This window comes from Bufo gargarizans, chromosome 3, assembly GCF_014858855.1.
Source record: "Bufo gargarizans isolate SCDJY-AF-19 chromosome 3, ASM1485885v1, whole genome shotgun sequence".
Taxonomy (NCBI): Eukaryota; Metazoa; Chordata; class Amphibia; order Anura; family Bufonidae; genus Bufo; species Bufo gargarizans.
In genome coordinates, this window is record NC_058082.1 from 232,673,006 (window position 1) to 232,685,712 (window position 12,707).

The window sequence follows — 12,707 nt, forward strand, 5'->3', positions numbered from 1 at the left end:
TAGCCTACACAACAATGCTTCCGATCAACAAAGGGGTAATGATGCAACTCACGTCTTGTGTTAGTGTTTCCAAAGATTTGCCCCTGCTGATTCTTTGACTGTTCGATCCATGTCTTAGTGACCTGCAACAATCAACAAAATTGCATTGGAAAACACTAAAGGAAAACAAGTTTGATCAAGCTTTGACTTGCGGGCATAGACAATGTCTGAAAAAGAAATAAAGAATGGGGCTCATGGCTAAGTGAGGCATTTAAAAGCCAGTCACTTATAAAGGCTGGGGGTTAGAGGCTTACATCCATGTAAAATGATGTATAATCTGCTTGAACAAAGAAAACAATCTTTTCTTTGATCTTTAAATTGATAGCCGTGTTGCATGTGAATAGAGTGACATTTATAATAACAAGTCTTACGACAGTATATTTAATGGGAGGTTATGTAGTAGTTATATTAGCTTCTGTAATGTTGTACTGGATGAAACAGAATCAGAAAATGTGCTACTTTTTTTAGTTAGATGCTGAAATAAAATCAAGAAATGTGCTACTTTCTTGCTAAAGTTACCTTCTTTCTTGTCGTATATGATGTTGCACACTAAGGATTGATCTTTCCTTGGCAGGCTGCCCTTCAAAAGAGCCACTCAGCATGCGCTGCCTTGTGCATGCTCTAAAGAAATGAGTTGCAAAGGAAAATAAATTAGACCTTAAAACATGAAAAGATACAGAGATTCAGTAGTCTACTAGAAGATATTACAAATGGAAACATATAATGTTATATGGGTAAAAAAAATATACAGTGGCTAAAAACGAGATGGGATAGTCTTTCTTAAGACCATGTATTTCCAAGTATATGCTGTACAGTTCTGTTAAGCTAAGGCAAGCTAAGGGATATTTTTATAGAAAGGCAAGTATAATATAAAAGTATATTTCAAACTACAAAAGCTCCATTAACTGAAATCCTTGTTGAACAAGCCTCTTGGAACATATATGTGGCACAGTACATTTTTACCCATTAAAGGGTCTGTCTTAAAAATCTGTCCACATGTCCTGTTAGGCATAATGCTGGTGGATCCTGCATGAGACCCCTCTTCTATGAGTCAGCCAGTTATTGGAATACCTGGACTGTTATACTCCATTGCATGGATGAACATTTATGGCTAGTAGAAGAGTCCAGGTTAGAGAGCATTCTCCCTCCTTCCACAAATACCCGCCTGCCTTCTCTACATTTTGGAGTAATACCACTTCATACAGTATCTTTTATTTAATTTTTCCTCTGACTTCAAATCCTTCCTCACAAGAAAAATAGATTCAGCCATTTAATTTCCTCTAGTTGCTTTTTCCTCTTCCCTATGTGATATCTGCTTCAAACCCCATTCACACAATCATATTTTTGGTCCACAGCTGATCCCCATTTTTTGCGGATTAAATGTGGACCCATTAATTTCAATGGGGCTGCAAAAAATACTGACAGCACATTGTGTGCTGTCTGCATCTGTATGTCCATTCCACGGTCTCACAAAAAAGATAGAACATGGCATTATTACAATGGGTCCGCAAAAAAAAACATCATCCGTATTTGGGGGCTGAAGAAGCATTAAATATAAAACGCTGTTTAAAGGGGTTATCCAATTTCTGAAACAACCACCCCATGTGCCAGGCTCTTCACAGGATATATATTTCCCCGCTCCCGGTGCCGCTCCTGGTCATAACACTAAAGGAATATTTTTACTACAGTGTGACATATTGACTATATCACTTGATTGACTAATTCAAAGGCACTACTATATTTGGAGAATTTTAATTTTTTTTCCATAATTTTCTCTATTGATATAATAATATATATTTTTATTGATTTAATGCATTGTTATTTTATGTGTATTAATTCATTTTTATGGTTTGTTTTATATATCTATCCAGTAAGGGCCCTTCTAATATTATCAATTGAATATTATATGATATATATAACTAATATTTTATTGATATTTGCTTTTACAAATACCAGATTTAAAATTTTTGTTTTGGGACAACTACAATATGTGGTTAGGTAGAAACAGATAGATTGTATAGTATATATTACAGGAAGCACTAGGGGACAATTTTCTAATTTTTGGAAGTGTTGGAGTCTCGTCAACTGAAACAAACTTTTGGTTAAATTATGGAAAAGTTTTTCATGGTAAGGAGGTATTATTCTTATACTCCAGTAATTTTATTATTCATTTTATGAGTTTTATAATTTAAACCATGGTAATTTTGGGTAGATATATGGATTAAAATTCTGTATGTGTAACAGTTTGTAGAGGGTGTCACTTTAAGAGATTTTCAATATTTATCTCAAAAATATAGGTGGTAACCCGAAGTGCAGTCTTATAGATATCTTCAATTCAAGCATGCAATTGCATGTATGGGAGATACACAACAATATCACTTGAGTGGTGGAGATTGGATAAAAAAATCGGTAGCTTGTGGTAGGAATAAAGGTATAGTTGCTAGTCTTTATAGAAGTCACATAGTTACAAGTATCTTAAATAAAGGGGATATTGTGCTGAGTGATGGCACTAGGAATAAATGGGATAGGGGGACAGGTCAATTAGAGGATGATGAATGGAGATGGGATTAATCAGTTTTTTTGGGGGGTATCATTTAACCGCTTAAGGACCGAGCTAATTTTCCCCTTAAGAACGTGTGTTTAGCACGACTGGAGGGGGTTATCACAGGTTATATTTCCCAATGTTATGGGGTGTACCCTCATTTAAAAAAATATAAATAAATTTAAAATCAAAAAGCAGTGTAGGCTACCTCCTCCTCCTCAACCGGCGCTTCTACCTACACTGCCACATCCACCGCCTCCTCAACCTCCTACTCCATATGGACCTCGTCCTCCTAGATCAAGATTTTTTTTTCTATTTTATGTTATTTAAAGTCATTTCCCTATTCACACTTATTTGCAGAGCACTTGCCATGCTCTTAACCACATTTTGATGCCATTTGCATCCCTCTAGCCCTTTCCATGACATTTTTAGAGCCATTTTAGTGTTCAAAAGTTCGGGTGCCCATTGACTTCAATGGGGTTTGGGGTCAAGTTCGGCTCCCGAACACAAACTTTTTTGTGAAGTTCGGCCGAACCCGTCAAACCCGAACACCCAGGTGTCTGCTCAACTCTAGTCATGTGTTATTTTTATAGAGCAGGTTTTTACGGACGTGGTGATACCTAATATGTATACTTTTTATTTATTTATTTATTTATTTAAGTTTTACACAATAATATTTTTTAAACAAAAAAAAATCATGTTTTAATGTCTCCATAGTCTGAGAGACAATTTTTTTATTTTTTGGGGGGCAATTGTCCTATGTAGGGGCTAATTTTTTGCGGGATGAGATGGCTGTTTGATTGGTACTATTTTGGCATAAATAAGACATTTTTGATCACTTTTATCACCTTTTTTGGGAAGTAAGGTGGGCAAAATTTCAATTTCATCATAGTTTTTATATATTTTTTTTATGGCGTTCACCGTGCAGGGAAATTAACATGAACGTTTCATAGATCAGGTCATTACGGACGTGGTGATATCAAACATATGTAGTGCATTTTTTATTAATTTTTTTAATCAGTGATAAATGTGTTTTTTTTATTTGTACTTTTTTCACTTTTTTTCCCAGACCCACTTGGTTCTTGAAGATCCAGTGGGTCTGATGTCTGTATAATACAATACAATACAATACACTATATAGTGTACTGTACTGTATCTTCACTTTACACTTAGTGCCTTTAGCAGAAGTCTGATCACACTTAGCCTTACCATGGCAAGCCGTAAGCCTGTGAAGGCGTCCGGTTGCCATGGTAACCATCACCCGCTGCAACAACAGAGCAGTGGGTGATGGGGAGGGAGGGGAGCCCCCTCCCTCTGTGATCCCGTCAAGAATCGGGGTCTGAAACGACACAGCCCATAATGGAAGGGGTTAAATGGCTGACATCACAGCACAGATGTCAGCCTTTTCCATCCTGGAAATGAGAGGGGGGTGGGATGATCGCGTGCCCGCCCACCCGCACCGTCTGCAAATGAAAAGATCTGTCATTTTGACGTTTCTGATCCCCACAGTCACGGAGCGCGGGGATCAGAAACTTCCGAAAGCGCTGCAAACCGCAGGTCTGAATTGACCTTCGGTTTGCAGTGACTGCCGATACAGGGGGTCACAGGACCCCCCTCGGCATTGTCACAGAGTACCTGCTGAAAGATTTAATTCCTGTATTTTTAAGAACCAGGACATCAGGGCATACCTGTACGCCCTATGTCCCCAAGAGGTTAATCTAAGTCACATTAGATTACTTATTTTTTTAATTATACATAGGCTCTATTACATTCCATTGAAATTGGAAAGTATGAAAATAAAAGGAGGGAATATATAATATTGTCTTAATATTACTTAATATTACAGTCCCTGATGATATATTGATTTATTTATTTAAAGGGAATGTGTCATCAGAAAATGACCTGCTGTTTAAATCACTTTATTTTTAACATTTTAAAAGAATTTTTGATAATGTTTTTCTATTTTCCATGTATTCCATATATTTAAACAAAAAAAGATAAAATCCTGTAGTTTTTGCACTGGGCACTATGTCTAATAATTGGCACCAATTCTTTGTTTATACAGATGACTTTACTGCAGTTAACTCATTCTAATCCTGCCTATAATGATATCAACTCTGTGCATACCATAGATAAGACAGGATCCTCCATTCACAATAGGCGATTGTCAAAATGTATCTATTCTTTCCTCATACAATGACCTCTGCACAGGTTACAAAGCATGCCTAGAAAACTCTCCCATATAAGTCAATAGGGTCCCCTCCTGACCATTGTGTCTATGGTCCATGGGGCTGCCATAAAGCAAGTTTCTGAATGCTTTCTAAATGCTGTTAAGAACAGCTCAGGCAAGATGGCCACTCCCATAGTCATGTTCAGGAAATGAAATAAATAAATCTGCAATCAGAAAATAAAAACTGATTAGGAAAAGGATATGTTCTACTATCTGATTTTAACTGGCAAATAAAATGTTTGGCGACACATTTCCTTTAATGATTTGTATTTTGAAAATACAACCTTAATCCAAAAGTTGGGACACGGTGTAAAATGTAAATAAATACTGTACAATAATTTGTAAATCTCATAGACTCATATTTTATTCACAGGAGAGCATAGAACATATATCAGATACAATTTTATCAAGTAAAATTTACGAATTTTGAACTTGATGGCAGCAACGTATCTCAAAAAAATTGGGACAGGGACATGTCAATCAATGTGTAATATTTCTGTTTCTTTTGACAACAGTCTATAAACGTCTGGGAAGTGATTAGACCAATTGATGGAGTTTTGGGAGAGGAATATTGTCCCATTCTCATCTTCTTTGCCAGACTTTTTGCTTCATGAGGCACCATGATGTTTTCTATTGGTGACATTTCTGGACTGTAGACTTGCCAGTTCAGCACATGGAGTCTTCTTCTGAGAAACCATGCTGTTGTGATGGATGCAGTAGGTGGTTTAGCACTGTCTTGTTGAAATATGCAAGGCCTTCCCTGAATGAAACATTGTCTGCATGTGAACATATGCTGTTCTAAAACCTCTATATGCTGTTCAGCATTGATAATGCCTTTCCAGATGTGTAAGCTACTCACGCCAAAGCCACTAATGCAATATCTTACCATGAAAGATGCAGGCTTTTGAACTATGTGTGGATAATAAGCTGGAAAGCTCTTCTCCTCGAGTCCTCAGGACACTGCATCTGTCTTTCAAAAACATTTCACATTTTGATTCATCTGACCACAGAACCGTTTTCCATTGTGCCTCAGTCCATTTTAAATGCTTCTGGGAGACTCTGGCTCTCTAACATGCTCTTTTTATACCCAGTCATGTGACTTGCAAATTGCACCTCCATCTGTTTATTAGTACCACTTACTTTTCCATCTTTTAGTTGCCCCCTCCCAGCTTTGTTTTTTAGATGCATTCCTACCATCAAGTTCTAAATGAGTGCATTTTTTCATGAAATGGTAAAATGTCTCACTTTCAACATATGATGTGTTCTATGTTGTCCTGTGAATACAATATGGGTCTATGAGGTTTGGAAATCATTATATTCTGTTTTTATTTACATTATTTAGATTTTACACAGCATCCCAACTTTTTTGGAATAATAATAATACTTATAGGAAGCAAGGGCAAGTTCAGGCTTTGCATTTTTCAGTAGGAACATTTTCTAGTGGAATCCTCAACAGAAACCCAATACTTACCCTTGGATTTCTGCCTTGGATTTGCAGTTTGACATACTTTGGATCTGCACACGACTTTAGCCCCACGACATGCCTGCTGATGGAGGAGAATGTGACTAGACTCGTCCATCAGCGGCCTCCATGGACTAACACTTGTCTGCGTCACTGAAAATGCACTAGTTATCCAAGCCAGACAAAGTGTTACTCTATGAACGCTGCTGATATAAGGGTCCATCAGCGGCCATGTCGGGAGAAGGATCTTTAGGTTTACACAGAAGCCGGCTGTTAGCACATGGGGCCGATGTTGAAATGCAGGGGACAGTAGAGCACATGCTCGTGCTTGAGCCTATGTTGACTGTAGTTTTGGTTCTAGCAAATTCCTAAAATTAACCATAAACTTGCCAACCCCTTTAATATTAGAAGCATTTTCTATATGTTGATACAATATCTATACCACATCATGTGATATGAGATATATAGAAATATAGACGGATTTTCAGAACCTTTTTAAAAATCTAAATCCACTTATCAGTGAGACTCTGTAATGCTATCAGAGTTTTTTCATCTCCCCCAGAGAAGGGTCTATCACTGCTGCTCACCATTGCCCTACGGCACTCAGCCACATCTGAGATCCTCCTGAACCAAGCCAGAGAGCCTCATTTATCAACCACAGAAGATTAACTTTCTTACTTTCATCAAACACAGTGGTTTTGAGCCCAATGAAATAGGGCTTCCACATAATGTCACAAGTGGATTGTTATTGCAGTCATCATCTCTTTATACCGCATTTCAGTCACAGAAATTTCCAAGCTTTTTTTTCAAAGTTGAATACACAGTCAAAAAGGAAAAGACTGACGTCACTTTATCATCTGTTCCACTTAGATAACAAAGAATTTAACTGGAAAAAACAATATTTCATGCAGATTCCTTTTAAGTCATTTTTACCTCAGGATTTTATTCACTGCTGTTTCCTTTTCCAGGAGATTTCTTGCTCTGATGCTAAAAACTGACTTGCGTAGCTGAAAAAACAAACAAAAAAACAAATGACCGTAGACATAAATAGCAAAAAATCAATTTCCTTCCATTCAGAAACACCAAAATGAGAAATTTCCCTTTTAACTATGTAAGTTTCTCTGATATTACAGTACATTTGCTTCTCTTAGGGTACTTTCACACTTACGTTGTGAGAATCCGGAAGGCAGTTCCGTTGCCAGAACTGCCTGCCGGATCCGGAAAACTGTATGCAAACAGCTATCATTTGTAGTGTTGAGCGGCATGTCCCATATTCGAATTCGCGAAATTTCGCGAATATTCAAAAGAATATTCGTAAAATATTCGCGAATATTCGAATTCGTTATTATTTCTCATATGCGATAATTCTAATTTTCGCATCGCATAATACATATTATGAGATGCAAAATTCGCATGTGCGCTAATGAAATCGCCTTACGAAGATTCGCAACTCAATTCAATCACTAATGTAAGAATGCAAAGCCCTTTGCCTCTGTTCTGGGACAAGTGCCGATATTCGCCTGTGCGCTAATAAAATCGCCTTACAAAGATTCGCGCCTCAATCACTTTCTAGGCAATGTGAGTAAGATCTGAGCTTTTGGACTTTTGTGAATCAATCGAGAAACAGTGGGGGGTGATGACAGTAGTTGACAGAGTACAGATCAATGTAATCTGTAAGGTGGAAACTAAAATAAAAAATACGAATATTCGTAAATCGAATTTTACGAAGTTCGAAGTATTCGCGAATATGGTGCTATACTACAGACGTGGACAAAATTGTTGGTACCCTTTGGTCAATGAAAGAAAAAGTCACAATGGTCACAGAAATAACTTTAATCTGACAAAAGTAATAATAAATTAAAATTCTATAAATGTTAACCAATGAAAGTCAGACATTGTTTTTCAACCATGCTTCAACAGAATTATGTAAAAAAATAAACTCATGAAACAGGCATGGACAAAAATGATGGTACCCCTAACTTAATATTTTGTTGCGCAACCTTTTGAGGCAATCACTGCAATCAAACGCTTCCTGTAACTGTCAATGAGACATCTGCACCTCTCAGCAGGTATTTTGGCCCACTCCTCATGAGCAAACTGCTCCAGTTGTGTCCGGTTTGAAGGGTGCCTTTTCCAGACTGCATGTTTCAGCTCCTTCCAAAGATGCTCAATAGGATTGAGGTCAGGGCTCATAGAAGGCCACTTTAGAATAGTCCAATTTTTTCCTCTTAGCCATTCTTGGGTGTTTTTAGCGGTGTGTTTTGGGTCATTGTCCTGTTGCAAGACCCATGACCTGCGACTGAGACCAAGCTTTCTGACACTGGCTAGTACATTTCTCTCTAGAATTCCTTGATAGTCTTGAGATTTCATTGTACCCTGCACAGATTCAAGACACCCTGTGCCAGACGCAGCAAAGCAGCCCCAGAACATAACAGAGCCTCCTCCATGTTTCACAGTAGGGACAGTGTTCTTTTCTTGATATGCTTCATTTTTTCGTCTGTGAACATACAGCTGATGTGCCTTGGCAAAAACTTCGATTTTTGTCTCATCTGTCCACAGGACATTCTCCCAGAAGCTTTGTGGCTTGTCAACATGTAGTTTGGCATATTCCAGTCTTGCTTTTTTATGATTCGTTTTCAACAATGGTGTCCTCCTTGGTCGTCTCCCATGTAGTCCACTTTGGCTCAAACAACGACGGATGGTGCGATCTGACACTGATGTTCCTTGAGCATGAAGTTCACCTTGAATCTCTTTAGAAGTCTTTCTAGGCTCTTTTGTTACCATTCGGATTATCCGTCTCTTAGATTTGTCATCAATTTTCCTCCTGCGGCCACGTCCAGGGAGGTTGGCTACAGTCCCATGGATCTTAAACTTATGAATAATATGTGCAACTGTACTCACAGGAACATCTAGTTGCTTGGAGATGGTCTTATAGCCTTTACCTTTAACATGCTTGTCTATAATTTTCTTTCTGATCTCTTGAGACAGCTCTTTCCTTTGCTTCCTCTGGTCCATGTCGAGTGTGGTACACACCATATCACCAAACAACACAGTGATTACCTGGAGCCATATATATAGGCCCAATGGCTGATTACAAGGTTGTAGACACCTGTGATGCTAATTAGTGGACACACCTTGAATTAACATGTCCCTTTGGTCACATTATGTTCTGTGTTTTCTAGGGGTACCATCATTTTTGTCCATGCCTGTTTCATGAGTTTATTTTTTTACATAATTCTGTTGAAGCATGGTTGAAAAACAATGTCTGACTTTCATTGGTTAACATTTATAGAATTTTAATTTATTATTACTTTTGTCAGATTAAAGTTATTTCTGTGACCATTGTGACTTTTTCTTTCATTGACCAAAGGGTACCAACAATTTTGTCCACGTCTGTATATGAATGCACAGGCCTTTGCCTCTCTGTTCTGGGGACAAGTGTAGATATTCGCCTGTGCGCTAATAAAATCGCCTTACAAAGATTCGCGCCTCAATCACTTTCTAGGCAATGTGAGTAAGATCTGAGCTTTTGGACTTTTGGGAATCAATCGAGAAACAGTGGGGGGTGATGACAGTAGTTGACAGAGTACAAATCAATGTAATCTGTAAGGTGGAAACTAAAATAAAAAATACGAATATTCGTAAATCGAATTTTACAAAGTTCGAAGTATTCGCGAATATGGTGCTATACTATATGAATGCACAGGCCTTTGCCTCTCTGTTCTGGGGACAAGTGTAGATATTCGCATGTGCGCTAATAAAATCGCCTTACGAAGATTCGCAACTCAATTCAATCACTAATGTATGACTGCAAAGCCCTTTGCCTCTGTTCTGGGACAAGTGCCGATATTCGCCTGTGCGCTAATAAAATCGCCTTACGAAGATTCGCGCCTCAATCACTTTCTAGGCAATGTGAGTAAGATCTGAGCTTTTGGACTTTTGGGAATCAATCGAGAAACAGTGGGGGGTGATGACAGTAGTTGACAGAGTACAGATCAATGTAATCTGTAAGGTGGAAACTAAAATAAAAAATACGAATATTCGTAAATCGAATTTTACGAAGTTCGAAGTATTCGCGAATATGGTGCTATACTATATGAATGCACAGGCCTTTGCCTCTCTGTTCTGGGGACAAGTGTAGATATTCGCATGTGCGTTAATAAAATCGCCTCACGAAGATTCGCAGCTCAATTCAATCACTAATGTAAGAATGCAAAGCCCTTTGCCTCTGTTCTGGGACAAGTGTAGATATTCGCATGTGCGCTAATAAAATCGCCTTACGAAGATTCGCGCCTCAATCACTTTCTAGGCAATGTGAGTAAGATCTGAGCTTTTGGACTTTTGGGAATCAATCGAGATACAGTGGGGGGTGATGACAGTAGTTGACAGAGTACAGATCAATGTCATCTGTAAGGTGGAAAGTAAAATAAAAAATACGAATATTCGTAAATCGAATTTTACGAAGTTCTACGTATTCGCGAATATGGTGCTATACTATATGAATGCACAGGCCTTTGCCTCTCTGTTCTGGGGACAAGTGTAGATATTCGCATTTGCGTTAATAAAATCGCCTCACGAAGATTCGCAGCTCAATTCAATCACTAATTTAAGAATGCAAAGCCCTTTGCCTCTGTTCTGGGACAAGTGTAGATATTCGCATGTGCGCTAATAAAATCGCCTTACGAAGATTCGCGCCTCAATCACTTTCTAGGCAATGTGAGTAAGATCTGAGCTTTTGGACTTTTGGGAATCAATCGAGATACAGTGGGGGGTGATGACAGTAGTTGACAGAGTACAGATCAATGTCATCTGTAAGGTGGAAAGTAAAATAAAAAATACGAATATTCGTAAATCGAATTTTACGAAGTTCTACGTATTCGCGAATATGGTGCTATACTATATGAATGCACAGGCCTTTGCCTCTCTGTTCTGGGGACAAGTGTAGATATTCGCATTTGCGTTAATAAAATCGCCTCACGAAGATTCGCAGCTCAATTCAATCACTAATGTAAGAATGCAAAGCCCTTTGCCTCTGTTCTGGGACAAGTGTAGATATTCGCATGTGCGCTAATAAAATCGCCTTACGAAGATTCGCAACTCAATTCACTAATGTATGAATGCAAAGCCCTTTGCCTCTGTTCTGGGACGTGCCGATATTCGCATGTGCGCTAATAAAATCGCCTTACGAAGATTCGCGCCTCAATCACTTTCTAGGAAATGTGAGTAAGATCTGAGCTGTTGGACCTTTGGGAAACAATCAATTATATGTGTACTGTAATTTTGTGGGAAAAAAAAAATAAAAATTTGTTTTTACGAATATATAGCACTATATTCGAAATATTCGCGAAATCGCGAAGTTGCGATATTCGCGAAAAAAATTAGCTTTTCGAATATTCGCGCTCAACACTAATCATTTGTAGATGGATCCAGATGCGGATCCGTCTGACAAATGCATTGAAATACCGGATCCGTCTCTCCGGTGTCATCCGGAAAAATGGATCCGGTATTTATTATTTTCACATTTTTCAAAGGTCTGCGCATAATACATTTCAATGGAAATTAATGCCGGATCCGGCATTCCGGCAAGAGTTCCTGCTGCGGTATTTTCTCCGGCCAAATACTGTAAGAGGGACTGAACTGATGCATCCTGATACATACTGAACGGATTGCTCTCCATTCACAATGCATTAGGATTAAACTGATCCTTTTTTTTCCGGTATTGAGCCCTTAGGATGGAAATCAATACCGGAAAAGAATAACGCTAGTGTGAAAGTAGGTTCCCATCCTGACCTGTGCTGCTGTTCTCACCCCCCATCATGTCTTGTGGTAATCATTTATTTCGACTATAGTTGTTGCTGTGCTCATTTTACCCTTTATTATAGGGTCTTGTATTGTTACTCTTTGAGGGACTAACCCTCCCTCTTATCTCTAGATTTAGCCTCTGCTCAATCTTTGCCTCAGGCTAGCGTATTTATCATCTTCATTACCCCTCTTTTCTGGAGATCTTATTTTAGAGCTGAGCCCCGTCTGATATATTTAGGTAATGACCGTATGTCTTATATTGAGTTATAGCAGCATTATTAGTGTTGCTTTTTACGGGATTATCTTTATATATACCATCTGTATACCTGACATGCCTTACATCTTTTGGTGGGTGACAGCGGTATAGGCCAGTGGATTGCAGCATTTGCCTTTCTGCTGGTTCTCTATCCTGTTATCTTTATTTTTATGCATATTATGATATGTTTATTACAATAAAATGAATTACATTTTTTGATTACTTTGGCCATTTTTTGTTGTTTGTTCACTAACAACATTGTAGGTTTATATGGTTTCCAATTCTTTGCCCAGACTCATAGCTTTGTATATTGAGGCTTTCTTTTTGGTTCTATAGTGAAAGTACCCTTAGTCTAAAGATTTGAGAACATGCCTAA

General features: G+C 38.2%; 1 protein-coding gene across 2 annotated transcripts in view; it reads right to left on the reverse strand.

The window, feature by feature from the left end:
- Positions 1–12,707, reverse strand: part of NALCN (sodium leak channel, non-selective) — a 759,765-nt gene that overhangs the window by 112,687 nt on the left and 634,371 nt on the right. For both annotated transcript variants that reach the window (XM_044284936.1, XM_044284935.1), the window contains 3 exons: positions 7,207–7,280; positions 559–660; positions 53–122 (listed from right to left, as the gene is read on the reverse strand). In XM_044284936.1, coding sequence (XP_044140871.1) covers positions 53–122; positions 559–660; positions 7,207–7,280 — 246 coding nt within the window. The remainder of the gene's footprint in view (positions 1–52; positions 123–558; positions 661–7,206; positions 7,281–12,707) is intronic.